The sequence below is a fragment of the Pogona vitticeps genome, chromosome 3 (genome assembly GCF_051106095.1).
Source record: "Pogona vitticeps strain Pit_001003342236 chromosome 3, PviZW2.1, whole genome shotgun sequence".
Taxonomy (NCBI): domain Eukaryota; kingdom Metazoa; phylum Chordata; class Lepidosauria; order Squamata; family Agamidae; genus Pogona; species Pogona vitticeps.
Window position 1 is genome coordinate 204132300 of NC_135785.1, and position 17529 is coordinate 204149828.

General features: G+C 38.7%; 1 protein-coding gene across 1 annotated transcript in view; it reads right to left on the bottom strand.

Moving 5' to 3' along the window:
• Window positions 1-3697: 3697 nt before the first annotated feature.
• The window catches only part of LOC110080372 (interferon alpha/beta receptor 1), a 28177-nt gene continuing 14345 nt past the window's right edge, over window positions 3698-17529 (bottom strand). Inside the window, exons 5-11 of the mRNA XM_020796207.3 lie at window positions 17175-17313; window positions 16669-16786; window positions 14503-14702; window positions 13344-13498; window positions 11563-11713; window positions 9783-9925; window positions 3698-8280 (exon numbers count right to left, since the gene is read on the bottom strand). Coding sequence (XP_020651866.3) covers window positions 8062-8280; window positions 9783-9925; window positions 11563-11713; window positions 13344-13498; window positions 14503-14702; window positions 16669-16786; window positions 17175-17313 — 1125 coding nt within the window. The 3' untranslated portion in view covers window positions 3698-8061. The remainder of the gene's footprint in view (window positions 8281-9782; window positions 9926-11562; window positions 11714-13343; window positions 13499-14502; window positions 14703-16668; window positions 16787-17174; window positions 17314-17529) is intronic.

Genomic DNA, 17529 nt, shown 5'->3' on the forward strand with positions numbered 1-17529 from the left:
TGCAAACAGGACCCTGTACATTGCCAATAGACCGGTGACTGTACTTGCTTAGAAACAGAATGCACAACTTTCTTCCTCTAGTCAAGCTGTTGAAGAACGGTGGGCTGTTGAAAAAGTTGATGCCTTCCTGCGTCTAGTCCAGTTCTCCTCCATTAGCTGCTCATAACAGCAAAATGAGGGTCTCCCACTTTGCTTGAGTTCACAAGTTGGAAGTTAGTGCTAAAATTAGGTAAAACCCCTGTGGCAAAATCTGTACTCCACTTCTGATTCTGTATACATGTGAATGCGAGCAAAGGAAGAACAGAGGAGATGCTTTGGAGATCCATGATGGCATAAATGTCCATGTGCCTCTCAAAACACATCTAGCAAGTCTGGTGTGAAGACCAAATGAACAATGGCATATGATTCTGCGCTGAGAGATGCTGGATGTACATCTCCTTTGATGAAATGTGATGCAAATATTGGCCAGAAAATAAAATAGGTCAATGTGTTGTGAGCATCAGCAATTAAGTGAGATAAATGAGGTGGGAATGAATTTAGCAGCATAAATCAGTTTTTGCTTACCGTTATTCAAGTATATATTAATCATAAGTACACTGTTTAAATGTATAAAATTCTGTTTGTGGGCTACTCAGGTCTAAGCTTACAAGTAGGAGATGACATGTCCGAATGCATCGCCAAGATCCCTGCATGTTAATAGGAAAAAAATAGCAAAGTATACACGGAATGTTCTAAAGTAGTTCCTTCTACAACAGGCTATTTTTCGACACCAAGAAGTATATGTGTGTTGAAACTTGCAAAACATGCAGTTCCTATGTGATAGCTAAATGCAATAGCAATCTAGAAACCATTCTTCTCACTGAAAAGCTTTCAGACAAATAATCTCCTTGTGTTCTGGAGCTTGTGATACCACCCCTACAAATCCCTATCACATGTTTCTACTGTAAGTACAGTAAATAGTAATGGTGAAGGATTATATTCTATAGCTACTCCTATCTACATGTTTTTGAACTGTGTAACGCCTTACAGGGACAAGGCTTCCTGAAGAAGAAATTAGAGATGAACCACATTGGTCTACCATGATTTATTTGTGAATATGGCATATGGAAGCAAATAAAATAAACTTACATGGACTGAGGAGTACCTTGTAACAAGAAGTAAATACTACTAAAAACACATGATCCAATTTGGTATACATGCATGATCCACTGGGGTTAATTTAAGTTCCTTTAAAGGGAGCAGGTTTGATTAGAACAGAATATCCTCAGCTCATTTTGTTCTTGCAATTTAATACAAATGGTTCCTTTCTCTTAAGGATTTAGTAGGATTTAGTCATACATAAACATACTGTTCAAAACAACCAGCAGAAGAATAGCACTGATTTCTTTGTTGCTTGTTATAATATGGGTAAGTGAATGAGTAAGTTAAACATCATGTGGGTTTCACTATTACAGCAAATGGGTTTTAAAGTTTATGTACTTCCTGTTCTATATCCTGAGAATATATATAAACACAGCAAACAGGAAGACAGTGCAAACATAATTGCATCATGACTGCAAAGCACAAGCAGAACATTTACTGTAATAAGGAGCAGATTAGAACAATTACAGCCATATAGTTAATATTTGCATGCTCTTAAGTCAATGCCATTTTATGATGGCCCTTTCCAAGATTTTCTATGTATAGAATGCTCGGAAGTGGTTTAACATCCCCTTCTTTTCAGAGCCCTCTGCGACTGGATAGCTTGCCTAAAAGCATGCATATGTATCAGGATTAAGAGCCCAAAATTTTGACAAATAATGTTCTTAGTATCTTATGGATAGTTAAACTGTAAAGGCATTGCTGATCATCACTGTTACAATCAAGTTAGGCACATAGATCTAATGGAGGTCACAGGTGGGGCACCATTTTGGGCCTGTGGTTTGAGAAAGTGCTGCAAACATTAAAAAAAGCTACTATAGGCAAGAAATAGTAAAATGGTTGTGACTGGGTGTGTGAGCAATCACAAAATTTGCTACTTCAACAGAACAGCCATTTCCATTGAAAGACAAACTGGTCAGGCTAAGACTATGGTTCCCAGCCTTGGGTCCCCAAATATTCTTGGACTAAAACTCTCAGAAATCTTCGCCACCAGCTGTGCTGGCCAGGATTTCTGGGAGTTGTAGTCCAAGAGCATCTGGGGACCCAAGGTTGGGATCCACTTTAGGGGATTAACACACTCTTCTAGACTCCCAGCTTGCTGTTCCAGCAAAAACATCTATTTTACATAAAGGCAAAACGTGACCCTAAATCACCTTCATTGAAAGTCCTCCAAAATGAATTTATCTACTTTCTGAAAATAGCAACTCTCAAATAATTCCTGTAACACAAAATGCCACAAATTAGTATCCCATACTACCAGCTTGTGCCACATTCAGGTGCCCATGCATACACGTGTGTATACACCCTTCACCTATTCATTCATTATAGAAATGCTATACATAAGATGATGCACTACCATTGGCTTTTGTTATATTGCTGCTGCCTGCTACTCTTCCTCTCTCCATGGTCTGTGGTTTTGCTCCATTTCTCTCCCCTGTCCTTGAAAGGACCGCTTCCCCATTTTTCTTTAAAATCTTACCACATGTTTGTAAAACAGTACAGCCTGGGCCTGCAGGTGCCCCATCCTCTTCCTTTCTGCTGCCCACAGGCATTCTGGGCTATGTATGGATAGCTGGACCTCTATGGCTTCAGAACTGGAGGAAAAAATACCATGCTTTTTTAAAAGATCACAGAAGAGTCCTTGCAGATATTAACAGCCCCAGGTCTTGTTGCTAGTTCCTTGCTTTGTAGTTCAACATTAAGCCTTTTTTCTTGAAAATAAATCTCATGATGTCTTAGGAAAAAAATACCCCATTGCATTACACTGCACAAGCAGGTCCTTCTCATTACAAAGAATCTTTAAATTTGCCAGAACATAGTATTTTCTTACACATGCTGGTAAGTAAAGCATACGATCGCTTGTTCTTTCACACATCACAAAAGAATTAACAAGCACGTCTCCCCAGCAAATCAGATAATGTATGCAGAGATGTGCCTTGTCATGCTTGTCGTTCTTCAATTCCAGTTACTATTCCAATGTACACACACACTGTATTGTGATGATCCATGCTATGCACCTGAATGATTTTAACATACCATCCTTTAGACATCCTTGTACCTGAGAATATATAGTGAGTAGGAGCCTGTCACTTGCTCACTTTTTTTCTTTGCCACTCACACATACAGAGGTATCCACACTCAAACAGAGCCATGCACACTTGCCTTCCAAGTTCTTTGCTTTCATAAGCTTAATCACAAAAGTTATATATGGAATTATAGTCTTCATTTTCACTACAGCGGGGTCTTGACTTGAGAACTTAATCCGTATTGGAAGGCGGTTCTCAAGTCAAAAAGTCTGTAGGTCAAGTCTCCATTGACCTACAGTGCATTGAAAACTGATTAATCCCGTAACAGGCCGTTTTTGTTCCATTCCGCCTAGAGTGGTCCTGACCCGATCAGATAGGTGGGATATAAATGAAATAAATAAATAAATAAATTTTGGGTTTTTTTCTGGTCTGTAAGTCAATTCTCAGGCTGCAAGTCAAACCTAAATTTTGCGGCCAGAGAAGTCTGTAACTCAAAAAGTCTGTAAGTCAAGCCGTCTGTAAGTCAAGGGTCCACTGTATATTATTTTATGCTTTATTTGCTTTTATTTATTAAAAATATTTACACAGAGGCACTTTTAAAATAAAAAAATGGGTAAAAATACGCTGCTTGTGTGGCCTGAGACAATTCCCTCCTATCAAAAACAAAGAGTGGCACTTGAACATGATGTGCCATGACCCCCTTTTCTTCTTCTATGCCTAGAAATAGATGCAGATACACAAACATTTTATCTCAAGATCATACACATATAGTAACTATCTCAGGAGCCCAATTTCAGCAAAATCAGCTTTTACAGATGATGGGGAGATGACGATTAACACAATGGGACTGAATAAGGTGATGTCTCCTTATCTGTGAAAAGGGAGGTTTTTTTTAAAAGAAGCAAAGATGTAACATAACAGCACAAGCTAACTAAAGTGGCTGAAGCAATGGACAGAAGTCCATTAATTTTCATTTTTCTATCAATGGAAAAAAAGAGAAATGCAATTGCTGTAAAGATCATATCGTTCAAGCAATGCTGATAACTTGGAAAATTCTTTTGAGTTGATTTGATGGCTGGTAACAATTAAATGAAGATGCTGAGGCACACTCATTTCTTTCAGAACGACCCACAAGTTTTCATGATCCACATAATCGTCAAAGGTTTTGCTATAGTATATAATGTGTACACTGGTCTTCTTTTGTACCTGTTTGGTGTGTTCCAATACCAGCAGATATCTGCAATATGATCTTGGGTGCCTCTTCCTTTTCAGAATCTTGCTTGAACATCAGACATTTCTCATTCCATATAAGGTTTCTTGCAACACTTCGAGCATTGCTCTGCTTGCATGGGAAATTAGAACAATGGTCCTATAGTTACTCTCTTGACATTTCTCGTTTTGGGGGAATAGTATATTGAACATTTCCAGTCTGTGCACCATTGTTTTGTTTTCTATATTTGTTAACATATTCTTCTTAGGATTTTGACATTGTTTCTGTGACAAAATAGTTCTATTGATATCCCAGCTATGCCTCATTATTTATTTCTTCCCAGTGCTTTCACTTCACTTTCTACAATTGCAGGTTCTTCAACATAGGATTCCAATTCAAAGGAATCTATCATCCTTTATCTCTTCTATACAGATATTCAAGTATACTGTTTCCACTTCCCTGTTGGTCATTCAGCATTCTGGAGCTTTGACATCTTCTAGAAGAGATCTCTTATTTTTCCTCTTTTATTGGTCTCTTGTTTTCTGTTTGCATTGACTACTGTAATAATTCTCTTTTTGTCTATGTGACAGTTGCTGAAATGCTGCATTCAGGCTTCTGACACTCCTCCTGTCACTTTTTACTTTTGCTTCTCTCTTGTTGACAGTTTTAAGTGCTTCTTCCATCCTCCATCTAAGTTTTTCTTTTCTTTTCACTACAGGAAATGTCTTTTCACATTCTTCCCTAATATCTCTGGTTTCAATCCACAGTACTTTGAATTTAGTACTGCAAATATTCCTTATGTGGACTTTAGATTCATCAGAATGTTGTATAAATTATATTTTGGCAGTAGGATTGTTTTAATGTTCTTTTTCATCTTTAATGTTGGATATTAATAGTTCATGATCAGTATCACAATCTGCTCATCTTATTTTGGCAGAGAGAATACTGCTTCTCCATCTCCTGCTTCTAATTAAGTAGTCTATTTGATTTCTATATTGGCCATCTGGTGATGTCCATGTGTACAGTCACCTGCTCAGTTGCTTGAAGCATGTATTTGAAATAAGCAGATTGTTGGCTTCACAGAACTACACGAGTCATTCTCCTGCTTCATTTCTGACCCCAACAGCAAATTTTCCAGCACTATTTGGTTCTGCTTTATTTCCTACTTTTGCATCCCAGTCACCTATGATTATATCCATGTCTTATTTTGGTGTGTGATCAATTTCTTTTTGGATGCTTGCACAAAATCTTTCAATTTCATCTTCTTCAGCATGTGTAGTGGGGGCATAGATGTGATTGATGGTTACATTGATAGATTTTCTATGGAGTTTGATGGATATTGTTCAGTTAGATCTTACACAAGAGCCCCTAACTGCTATACTACATATTGCCTCCATATTTGAGTCATTCCATTTCTTCTAAGTTCATCATTTTTAGGGAACACTTTATAGTTGTCTGACTGAAAGTATCTCGTTCTATTCTACTTTAGTTCACTGACACCAAGCATTGCAATGCTTATACATTCCATTTTTTTGCTTTATGGTTTCCAGTTTCCCTTCATTCAATCTCTCATGTTCCATGTTTCCAATATGTGTTCTGCGGCATCAAACTTTCCTTTAATTTCTGCGCACATCAGCCACTAGAAATCCTTTTGGCTTTAATCTAATTGCATCATTAGTAACAGTACTATTTGTACTTGTCCTTTGCTCTTCCAACTGGGTGCTTTCCAACCTGGGATTAGCTATTTCTAATACAATATCTAGTTAAAAGCTAACTGGCTGACCTATTTTGTAATAAAACTGTATAGCTGCATAAAGCATCAGCAATCAATATGTGCTCTGTAACTCTCTGAAATCAATACTGTAAAGAAAGCATCGACAGTGTCAGCGGATGCCTTGTCAAAAGAGAAGTTATTTCCTCCCTTGAAAAAGATAAAGAGTACTTTTTGGAAACTGCTGTAGTCCAGGCTTGCCCAGGTTTTACTGTGCTGTAGAATACCAGAGACCAACTATACTGATAATGAATACTGTAAGATGGTTAGCAGGGATGACCTTTTTAAAATTCTTCCCAAGTTTGGATGTCCACCTCAACTCCTTAACATCATCAGGTCCTTTCATGAGGATATGAAGGGCACTGTAGTTTTTGATGGCTCAACATCGGATCCCTTTGACATTCAAAGCAGAGTAAAACAAGGCTGTGTCCTCGTGCTGACCCTGTTTGGGATCTTCTTTGCTGTCATGCTGAAGCATGCCTTTGGAACTGCAACAGAAGGTGTCTATCTCCGGACTAGATCAGATGGAAAGCTCTTTAATCTCTATAGATTGAGAGCAAAGACCAAAGTCCAACTGAAATGCATGCGGGACTTCCTCTTCGCCAATGATGCAGCCATTGTTGCCCATTCTGCTGAAGACCTCCAACACATGAATAATTTTAGCAAGGCCTGCCAAGACTTTGGACTAACAATCAGCCTGAAGAAAACACAAGTCATGGGCCAGGGTGTGGATTCACCTCCCTCTATTACTATCTCCAAGCAAAAATTGGAGGTTGTTCATGAATTTGTGTATCTTGGCTCAACAATCTCTGACACTCTCTCCCTAGATGTCGAGCTGGATAAACGCATTGGGAAAGCAGCTACCATGTTCTCTAGACTCACAAAGAGAGTATGGCTTAATAAGAAGTTGACCGCATACAACAAAATCCAGGTCTATAGAGCCTGTGTCCTGAGCACACTCCTTTACTGCAGCGAGTCCTGGACCCTCTGTGCACAGCAGGAAAGGAAGCTGAACACCTTCCATATGCGTTGTCTCTGACGCATTTTTGGTATCACCTGGCAGAACAAAGTTCCAAATAGAGTAGTCCTAGAACGAGCTGGAATTTTTAGCATGTATACATTACTGAAACAGCACCGTCTACATTGGCTTGGGCATGTTGTGAGAATGGCTGATGGTTGGATTCCAAAAGATCTCCTGTATGGAGAATTAGTGCAGGGAAACCGCCCCAGAGAGAGACCACAGCTGCGATACAAGGACATCTACAAGTGGGATCTGAAGGCCTTAGGAATGGACCTCAACAGATGGGAAACCTTGACATCAGAGCATTCAGCCTGGAGGCAGGCGGTGCATCATGGCCTTTCCCAAATTGAAGAGACACTTGTCCAGCAGGCCGAGGCAAAGAAGCAGTCCCGAAACAAGCAAAACCAGGGAGCTGGACAGGGAACAGTTTGTATTTGTCTTCACTGTGGAAGAGATTGTCACTCTCGAATTGGCCTTCTCAGCCACACTAGACGCTGTTCCAAGACCTCCATACAGAGCACGATACCATAGTCTCTCGAGACTGAAGGATGCCTACTACTACTGTAATAACTGTACGTCTCCACTAACCTAAATTTACTGTTCTCAGGAAGCTCTTTGTGTTCAAGCACAGTATATGGTGCCCAGACATACATTTAAGCACCAACTTCCAAGTAAAATAATGTAAACATTTTTCATGATGCTTTATGGAAAGCAATCAAGTAAGATTTCTTCTCCTCTTCCTAGCAGAACTCCAGTAGCTAAAGAAAAGGCTGAAAGCATTTGGTATCCATTTCTAGCCCCCCTTGCTTGTGTGTGTGTGTGTTTATACAAAAAGTCTCTGGTCTCCATTATGCTGCTCTCGTCTTGTGGCTCCAGGCCTTCCTCCACAAAGTCATACCGGTTTCATTTCGGGAGTTTTGTAGCAGTTGTTATTTTCAGAGATGTCATCTTCAGTGGAATAGTTTCCTGAATCTCGTCTGACATCTTTCAATTCTTTGCAGTCTTTTGTGGCTTCATCTGGAATGATACTGTCAACTATGACAACAGAGTCTTCTGTTGGCTTTTCTGAAGTTAGTAAATAGGAACTGCTCGAGCGTTTTCCTTCAATGCTCTACAAATAGTAAAGAACAAATAATGAGAAAAAGTAAGATTTTAAATTTAATAAGCAACTTTGCAGTACAGTACTATCCAATTTTGCTAAAGTGCTCTGCTATGCTAAAAAAAATTCTTACATCAATCTCTCTATTTAAAAAAAACCTTGACAGAAAGCTATTATATACAACCATCATTAATCATATATTAGCCAAAATTTTGCTGCTTAGCACAGTAAATCACACTAGAATAGGCCCATTGATTCAGTAGGGACCTGTTGAGTCAACTCCTCTGTAAGTTTCATTCATTCAAATGGGCCTATTCTAATTGCAACTTACTGTAGCAGTGTAAGTCACAGTTAGAGTAGGCCCATTGGAATCAATTAAACTTATGGAGGAATTGACTCATCAAATCTCCAATGATTCAAGAGGCCTTTTCTAACATGATTTACAGTGGGGTCTTGACTTGAGAACTTAATCCGTATTGGAAGGCGGTTCTCAAGTCAAAAAGTCTGTAAGTCAAGTCTCCATTGACCTACAGTGCATTGAAAACCGATTAATCCCGTAACAGGCCGTTTTTGTTCCATTTTGGTTTTTTTCTGGTCTGTAAGTCAATTCTCAGGCTGCAAGTCAAACCTAAATTTTGCGGCCAGAGAAGTCTGTAACTCAAAAAGTCTTTAAGTCAAGGGTCCACTGTAATATACTAAGCAACAGGATATGGGCTATTATTTATGGTTATCACATTCTGAGGATACCACTGGTACACAATACTACAAAGATAACTGACTTGTTTTGCTGAAGCATTGGCCAAATACGTTCAGTCATTACAGTATAGTTTGAATCCCTAGGGAGTTGGAATTTAAGGGCAAAGTAGACATTATATTAAATATAAAATTGATAAATACATGGCTATTGTTTTCTTCCCAATCTATACCATTTAGTAAGGAGAACAAGTACTCACAAATGGTTCCTGAACATGCAGTAGCTTAATTGTTTGGAACAGTGAGGGTACCTGAGTTTCTCCCTTTCATACAATTACACATATGAACTCTATTCAGGCATTCATGCTAGGATTAACCAGATGTGTGAAAAAAGGCAGTAAGTTACCTCTATTTCCTTTATTTTTACTCTCTTCCACCCAAGTGAAGAGCGGTGGCCTGAAAAATACAGCTTCCTCTGGGTGTGCAGCTTCTCAGTGTGATGAGAAGCTGCACACCCAGATTCTAATCATGTGGAAACCCTTTCTTGTGTACGAAGGCTGTCCCTTTCAGACTATCACTCTCCATGCAAAGCTGGAGGAGGAGCAGGAAGGGCATAGCTATACTGCTTCTCTTCTTTCTGTGTTCAGCCTAACCTTGAACAAGATTATTTATTCTATTTCCCTATGAAAAAAGTGAATCCACATGCATGGAGTGAGTTCCACATGCAAACAGAAACATCTGCAATGCTGTTTCTATATTAACCTGACTCATAATTATCTTACTACTGCAAAAGATAAAGTAATAGAAATGCATATAAATACCTCTATGTTCACAGGAGGATTGCATTTTGGAAAGAATGCATATTTGATCTGCCTCCATACACAACAGATCAGACCTGTCATTAACAAGACAACAGCCAGAGTAACTATGAATACTATAAAAATGGTTGAATTTGTAGATCCTCCTGCAAGCAAAAAGAAAAATAAATTATTAAGATTATCGAAACTGTGCTCATTGAGATACAACTATTCTAAATGGGGCTCAAGTTGGGGGATTCCAAAACAAATCTGCTGCCTTACACACAGTACTGCTGACTCGCAGGAATTGATGCATAAGCAATGCATGCCTGTAGTCCTACTCAACTATTCAGAAAGAGGTTAAATCAGCCCACAAGACGGAGTGCACTAAGCCCTCTGCTTTCTCATCCTTTGCTCATGTGAAGAGCAATGTTTCTAATGAGAACCTCTTCTAAGCATAGAGGGTCTCCTTGAGAGCCAGAACCCTGGAAAATCAGAATCTTGGCTCACATAGAAAGTCTCTCCTCTTCACATCTGTGAGCCAGGTGAGAAGTGAAGGCCAGGCTAATGTGCACCTTCATCCTGGTGTGCTGATTTGACCCCATTCTGAATGTCTCAATAAGGCTTGTGTGGAGCGGTAAGCAGATATGTGTTCCTTTGCCTTCCTTATTTCTATGGTGAAGCAAGCTTTTTTTTTCATAATTTCTCTCCCAGAGTTTATAGTGGATGAAATCCTAATTCAATTCCAGTTTATCCCGGCATGTGAATCTTAGGCATGCTACCACTGGCAGTAACCTTCTAATCATATAGCTCCCTCTCCCTCTCTTTTTCACCAATAGAGACCAACAACACCTCTGAAAGTTGTTACTCTATCCAGGAGTCAATAGTGGTAATACAGCATGCTGATTTCTTAAGAACATTAGTATTTCTAGTGTCAGCAGCTTGATTGTAGCTCACTCTTTTTCCATACAAAAATCTAAAACTAGGCTTAATTCTCAATAAAAAAAGTAAAAACAGTTTTATGTACTCCAACAATGCCCAGTAGAGTGTTTAATATAACATTCTAACAGTTTTCTTAACATGAAAAAATCAGGAAGAACTGCACAATTGTTTGGTCTTGTACATAATCATTACAAATTACTAAACTTAGTTACAATAAATTCTGTATACTTACTTGAACTGCAACATACAACATACATAGTATATTTCAGTCTTTGTAAATTTACAGAGGATTATGCAGATAACCTGCATTTATGAAGTGATCAACTATGTCTGAAGGGCATAATGCAGGGCAAACAGGCTTTTCCTAGTGGCTGGCAATCTGAGAGGGGTCTTTCAAATTGGACTGTTGTGCTCTGTCGCTTTTAAATGTGTTTTTAGTATTGGTTTTATTTACCATTTTAATCTGATATTTAATTATTTTTTAATACTTGTATATTTATTGTTTTTAGCTTTTCAAGACTGTCCTTCTAATGTTGTAAACCGCCTTGGGTCCTTTTAAGGAGAAAGGTGAGGTAGCAATATTTTAAATAAATACACAATAATAAATAAATGTAAAATCAGGGATGGGAAATCCCAACCCATGGGTGTCTGTGGGGATTCCCATTTGGCTTGCAAGTTTCTCCTGCCATTATGTCCTATCTGGAAAAAGAGAAAAGATTCAATTTAAGTGTACTCGGATGTCAAAACAAAACAACAGGTTTCTCATATCTGATGTCAGTAATAATTACACTAAGGGAGATGACAGCAACAACTCTTTCTGAACGGAGGTGAGACACAGTCAATACAATATCATATATAATACCTTTGGCTGTTTCAATGCATGTCACGTTGCTAAACTTGCTGCTTTTATTGTATAGTTTACTAAAAGCTTGCACTTGAAGGCAATATAAAGTTGATGGTGTCAAGTTTGATATTACATATGGTGGTGATGTTGTATCTCCAAGTTCTTTCTTCTGTAGAAAAAAAAGTATCATAACCCAGGCCAGAAATTAGTTCAGCTATTTATATTCTAACTTGGGGTGCAATGTGTAATAACTATGCCACAGCCTCTACAAATTTCAAGCATACTGTTCATGAGTCAAGACAACACATAGCAACAGCAACAACTGATCAAAGCCCAAGGGACACTGCTCTTTAGACAGCAGTGTTTATCATTACTCCAACCAGCAATTTTGGTACCTAGGTTAAGCAACACAAAATGTGCCCCTAAAATCACTTCGTAATTCATGATGTTAAAATAATACAAGAAGAAATCACAGTACTGAAAACCTTGCCAGTATTTCCCCATTTCCACCGGGGATCTGCAGCACTGTCAGAACCAGAAAAATAAATTAAATGTCTCTGTCTTGTGTGCACGTGTACATGCATGCACACACACAGAGTACATATTAATAAGCATTTTTGTGGTCCATCCCAGAGGTCTACTAAGACCCAGGTAGATTTGACCTCAGAAAAAAAGTTCATCTACCCACACAAGTCTGGTAGACCTACGCTACATCCAGACACTAGAGACGTGGTCTTTTGTGTCAGGGTAGACATGCCTTCTGCTGCTTTAATGGGGCCTGAAATACTAGCCACCTGCTCTCTGCTCTCCCACTGCAGCCCAGGCTACTGGCTGCACAACCTACTGTAAAATCTGATTTGGAAACTTGATCTACTGATTATCTTTTCCTATGGCAATAGATCAGGCTGTTGGGCCAATGGGGGGGCACACATTCTATATCTAGTGCCCTGGGGCAAAGCCCTGGTTGCTCCACTCTAGTAAGGTCCCTGCCAACCAATTCCAGTATTCTTGCCAGTTGCTGTATGGCTCTGGATTGTATCTCAAGTATTCTGGAGTTTGTCAGGGCTTCAAAGCTATCTATTCCAACCGGGCAAAAGTGCATGCACCATCAGTGCTAGAGGAAACACTTTATTTCTAAGGCTATATTTGCTAAGAATTCTTTTGCAAGAGGAAACTGTATTCAACAGCTTTCTATATTAAAAGGTGCTATGAAGCAAATAGAACATTGTCTTAATTTTGTTGTTGTTGTTGTTCAGTCGTTAAGTCATGTCCGACTCTTCGTCATCCCATGGACCAGAGCACGACAGGCCCTCCAAGACACAGAGATATCAAAATATAATTTTCTCATGAATGTATCCCAGAAAAAAATCTTCTATATACTGGTAGACTCTTGCTTAGTCTTACTGGACATTAAAATAAATGATGAAGTAAGCATGCCTAGCTGTAAAACAAAAAAAGAGAAACAAACATGGAGTGTTAGGATATGAGCACTTGTATGAATAGTAGTCTTTGAAGTAGATGTATGCTGTAAGATACTTTAGAAATTTAAAAATATTTGACCAAGGCACAATCTAATGAAGGGAAGTGTGTCTTTTTTAGAGCCTAATAGAGCAATAATTCAAAGGCTGACAAAAACTATAGTATAATGTGTCTATGAAATGTGGTGTGCCAGGCTTTTATTAATTACCCTTCAAATGGACCAGCTGAACAGTGAAAACAGGGTGTTCATAGCTCATGGCAAGAGCACATGTTAGTATTTTCTATAAATGCATTTAACTACCTAAAATAAATAGCATTACCTTGGTATATGAAGAATTTGGCCAGTACCAAACGTGGTAAGTCAAGGCATAGAACTCACTCATAGGTTTATAATCAGATTCTCCAGGAGAAGCAACGAAAACTGTAAGCGAATCTTCACTGACATTAAGCTTGACACTTGGTGGGCCAATTTCATCTTTAAAATAATGTTATAAAGTCCATTAAACTTCTGAATACCAAATAACAAAATGTAAAGGCACAACTACTCCATCTTTTTCTCCTTAGCAATTCTTTTTCTCTTAAGGAGAAAGATGAAAAAGCACTGGAAAAAGTTTAAAATATTACAAACTTATAATGACATGATCTGGAACTCCTTACAAAATTCCGCGCCTCTGTGAATGAGGCAGAATGACTATGCAATAAAGCGGATACCTGACACAGAGGCCGCTCAAGATATTTCACTGCTCAAGGCTGGATGGCCCCCCTTCCACTATCTGACACACACAAACCAGCTGGCAACTGAATCTTTATTTCAATACCAGCAATGTTGTTCTTTGCACCTGAAGGCAGCAAGCTAATTAAAAGGGCACAGGACAGGCCATGTGCCACACATAGCTGTCTCCAGCAAAGGGGGGTGTCAGGAAGAACGGCTGAGTTGCTGCCATTGCTACCGCCAACATCTCCGCTTGAGATTGTTACCTTGCCCAGTGATAGGCCCAACCCTGATCTGTAAGTGAAGTAAAGCTCCAAACATAACAGCAAACTTTCTACTTCAAGATGGGACACCAAAAAGAATGAGGTGATGTAGACGTAAAGATGGATTTAAAGTTAGAAAATGAATACTCAATGCAAATCTTTCTTTTTAATTTCCTTAAGTTGCTGCTGTCAGTTCTCTGCGCAAGCTCTTAAAACCAAATACTTATATTGAAACACATCTGGGAACTCTAAAGAAGCAATCCATTGAGAACTTCTGATGGGCAGCTCCAATACATTTCAATAAAACTTAGGTCAGTATACTAAAAACATGAGTTAGCTGAGCCTGGAAACCATAGTGTGCTATGAACTATGAAACTCCTAAGGTTTTACAAGTATATTATACAGGGGAAAAAAACCAAACTCTTTATTATACAAGATGCAACACAGAAATTATGAAAACAATACAAAGTGAACATGTAAAAAGTTCTGTGTATAAATACGTACTTTCTTCTATTGATTCAAATTGCAGCATTTTAGACCAAGGTGATTTGTTATGGTTATGCACAGCCTGTACATGAAAATAATAAACTCCTATGAAGTTGCCACAAGATGGGAGATCACAGTATGTGGTTCTGATATTTTCGCATCCAGTTACTTTGTGCCATTGCTGTGAGATATCATGAGACATCCGTGCTTTGTAGCGACTGCAAGAACAGAAGTTTGATTAAGAGGAATAGTCAATACAAAATTGTCCCCAAACGTTCTTCATATTTATCTGAATGCTAGATCCCCTTCCCCTGAGTTCAGTGCAAGTCACAACTTCAAGTGAGAATGCAGAGGAAAAAAGCCTCTAGAAATGTGGAAAGTGCATTTGGAAAGCTGTGTGAAATTCTGACACAAGAGAAAGTTTGTACTGCTTTCAGTTTGTATCCCTTATTAAACTTATGACAAATAAACATAAGGGGGAGCGGATTAAAAAGGACTGTTTTGCTGCATTAAATTTAATTCTGATTGATTCTCTGATTAACTAAAAAGGAGCAAATTGTCTGTGTGCTTTAGTAATCAAAAAGAATGAAACTGATTAATATGATTTTCTCCCTTTACGTGTCAATGTATGGTCCTGGCAAGAGTGCTGGATTAGAATTGAAGAAATCCAAGGTAAGCCAAACTATCCTCAGCCTATTAAACTACTAGATACCCTTTGCCTAGACATTGGAAGGATAAGGCAATTGGGGGGGGGGCTAGTCTTGAGATTATGTATGGTACCTGAACTACTTTGAGGAAAAACAGGATAAAAGTGTAATAAAATAGGTACAATAAGGCCAAATCGGGGTGGTGGTTTATGTACGTCATCAAAAATCCATTAATTTTAGCAGGATAACTCTATCACCCAATCTTCTCTTGAAAGTAAAAGAACCCCCAGATAACAGAGCATTGCATCCCTTCACCAGCAAACTAGCATTATAGCCAATTTTAATATAGGTAGATCTAGAGTGAATAATTCTAGTTGTTAAAATATCAGGCCAAAAGAAAAGAAAAATTAAAAATTAAAAAGAGAAGAAATGTTGTGGCACCTTAAAGACTAACTGCTATATTTCAATGTGAGTTTTCATGGGCCAGTCCACTTCCTCAGAGACTATATATAAATGTCAACATGTATGACAAAAATCAACGCTTGTTCGCAAGGACGTATATTGAAATGTAGCAATTAATCTTTAAGGTGCCATATTTTTGTCTTCTACAGTTTTTATTTTTCTTTTGTTTTGGCCTACATACTAGCACAGACTAACATGGCTACCTCTTCTAAAACTAAAACATTGGTCACTAAAATAAACCCTGTTACTACCTAACAAAAGTTAGAGGATGGTTTGTTTCTGAAAAATTGAGCATTCTGCCAGGTCCATCTAATGTCCTCAGAAAGTGCCCCCCCCCGGGTCAGGCCCAGTCCTATCACTAGCCTGACTGAGCTGGCTGCTCCATGCTGTGGGGTACTGGGAGCAGCAAACTCAGGGGTCCACATCCCACACTGGTTTTGCACAGATCTCAAAAACTGGATCTCAGCTCTGATGGCTGCATCCACCATACTATCTCCCCCTCCCCATGAAGAATGAAGCAGTTGCAGCGACAATGGCTGGAGGAGGAGAAAAAGGCTTAAGCCTTAAGGTATCATATTCCCAATTACAGTATTTTCAGAGGTCAGCTATGCTTCTTTCAGACTCAATTTAATGCCCGTTGTTTGACAGGTGATTTGTCTACACTGCCTGGCTCAAGGGCTCCTTGTAGCTCAACATTAAATAGAACAGGGAAAGAGTTGGCCCTATATAATAGAACCAGGCTCTGAATTTTGGTGGGGATGCAGCTGCTGTAGCTGCTTCCTTCACTGCTTCATAATTATCTTCATTACTACCTGCACCATCAGTGCTGCCACATATTCTCCTTGTTAGACAGGCGGTGGCCACATTCTTGTCCTTTGCTGATTTCTTTCTACTGTTTTGGGGACAGGGGGACAGGCTGTGCAACAGCTGCTTCCTCTTCTTACCCCTCCAGTGACAGCCAAAGCCATACAGTATCTATACGATACTTCTAGATATCCCGATCCTTAAAGATTAAAATGGCACACACTAAATGGAAAGTGAAAATTATAACTGAAATATACACAGAGATTCTTACGGCAGGCTCTGTACAAGGAAGCTCACATTTCCATCATATACACCATCCCAGTACAAGCGGCACTTCATATTCAAGGCATGAATGCGAACATTTTCAGGAACAGGCAGACCAACCCAAGCTATAGAGAGAGAGAAAGAAAAAGCCCATCCATTTGATTTCAAGAATAGCAAAAAAAAGAGAGTTACAAACAAAGCTTCAGTTCAACAGCATGTCAGAACCAAAAGACCCAGAGGCAATTCTGAAAGCAGAATTCTTGAAGCCGCCCAACAACCACTTCCAGCCAGCACTTAAAGACATTGTGGAAAATGGATCTCCAATGCTAAGCAAGATGCTAAAACTTGGAAATGAATCATGGGTGAGGGGGAAGATAAGGAGAATGGAAGTACTGTACGTACTTGTTTGTATCTAAATTGTTTCCTGATCAATCCTGCTTTTTTTTTAAAGGGTGCAATGACTCATTTGTTTCCTCCCTAACTAAGTCAGAATTGTTAATATAAAATGCCTACCTTTAGGTGTTTGTTTACAGTATACTGGACTATATAACCCAATATGACCATACAGATGTGCTTTGACCTTCAGACAATAAACAGTTTCTGGCTCAAGATCATGAAGAAACTGTCCAGGAAGAACATCGTGAGTTTTTTCCTGCAAACAGAGAATTCCATTTCATTCATTATTTTTTATTGCTTTAGCACTCTTTTATTGGCTTAAAAGAAGTAACAATGATATAATTTAAGAATGATAAATGTTGCATCTTGAACTTAGACTGAGCAGTATTTTTACAATTTAACTAATCTTGATGTTACTTAATTTTGTTTGTTTTGTTTATTCTTTGACTTTGTCATGGTTTTGATTTTTTAA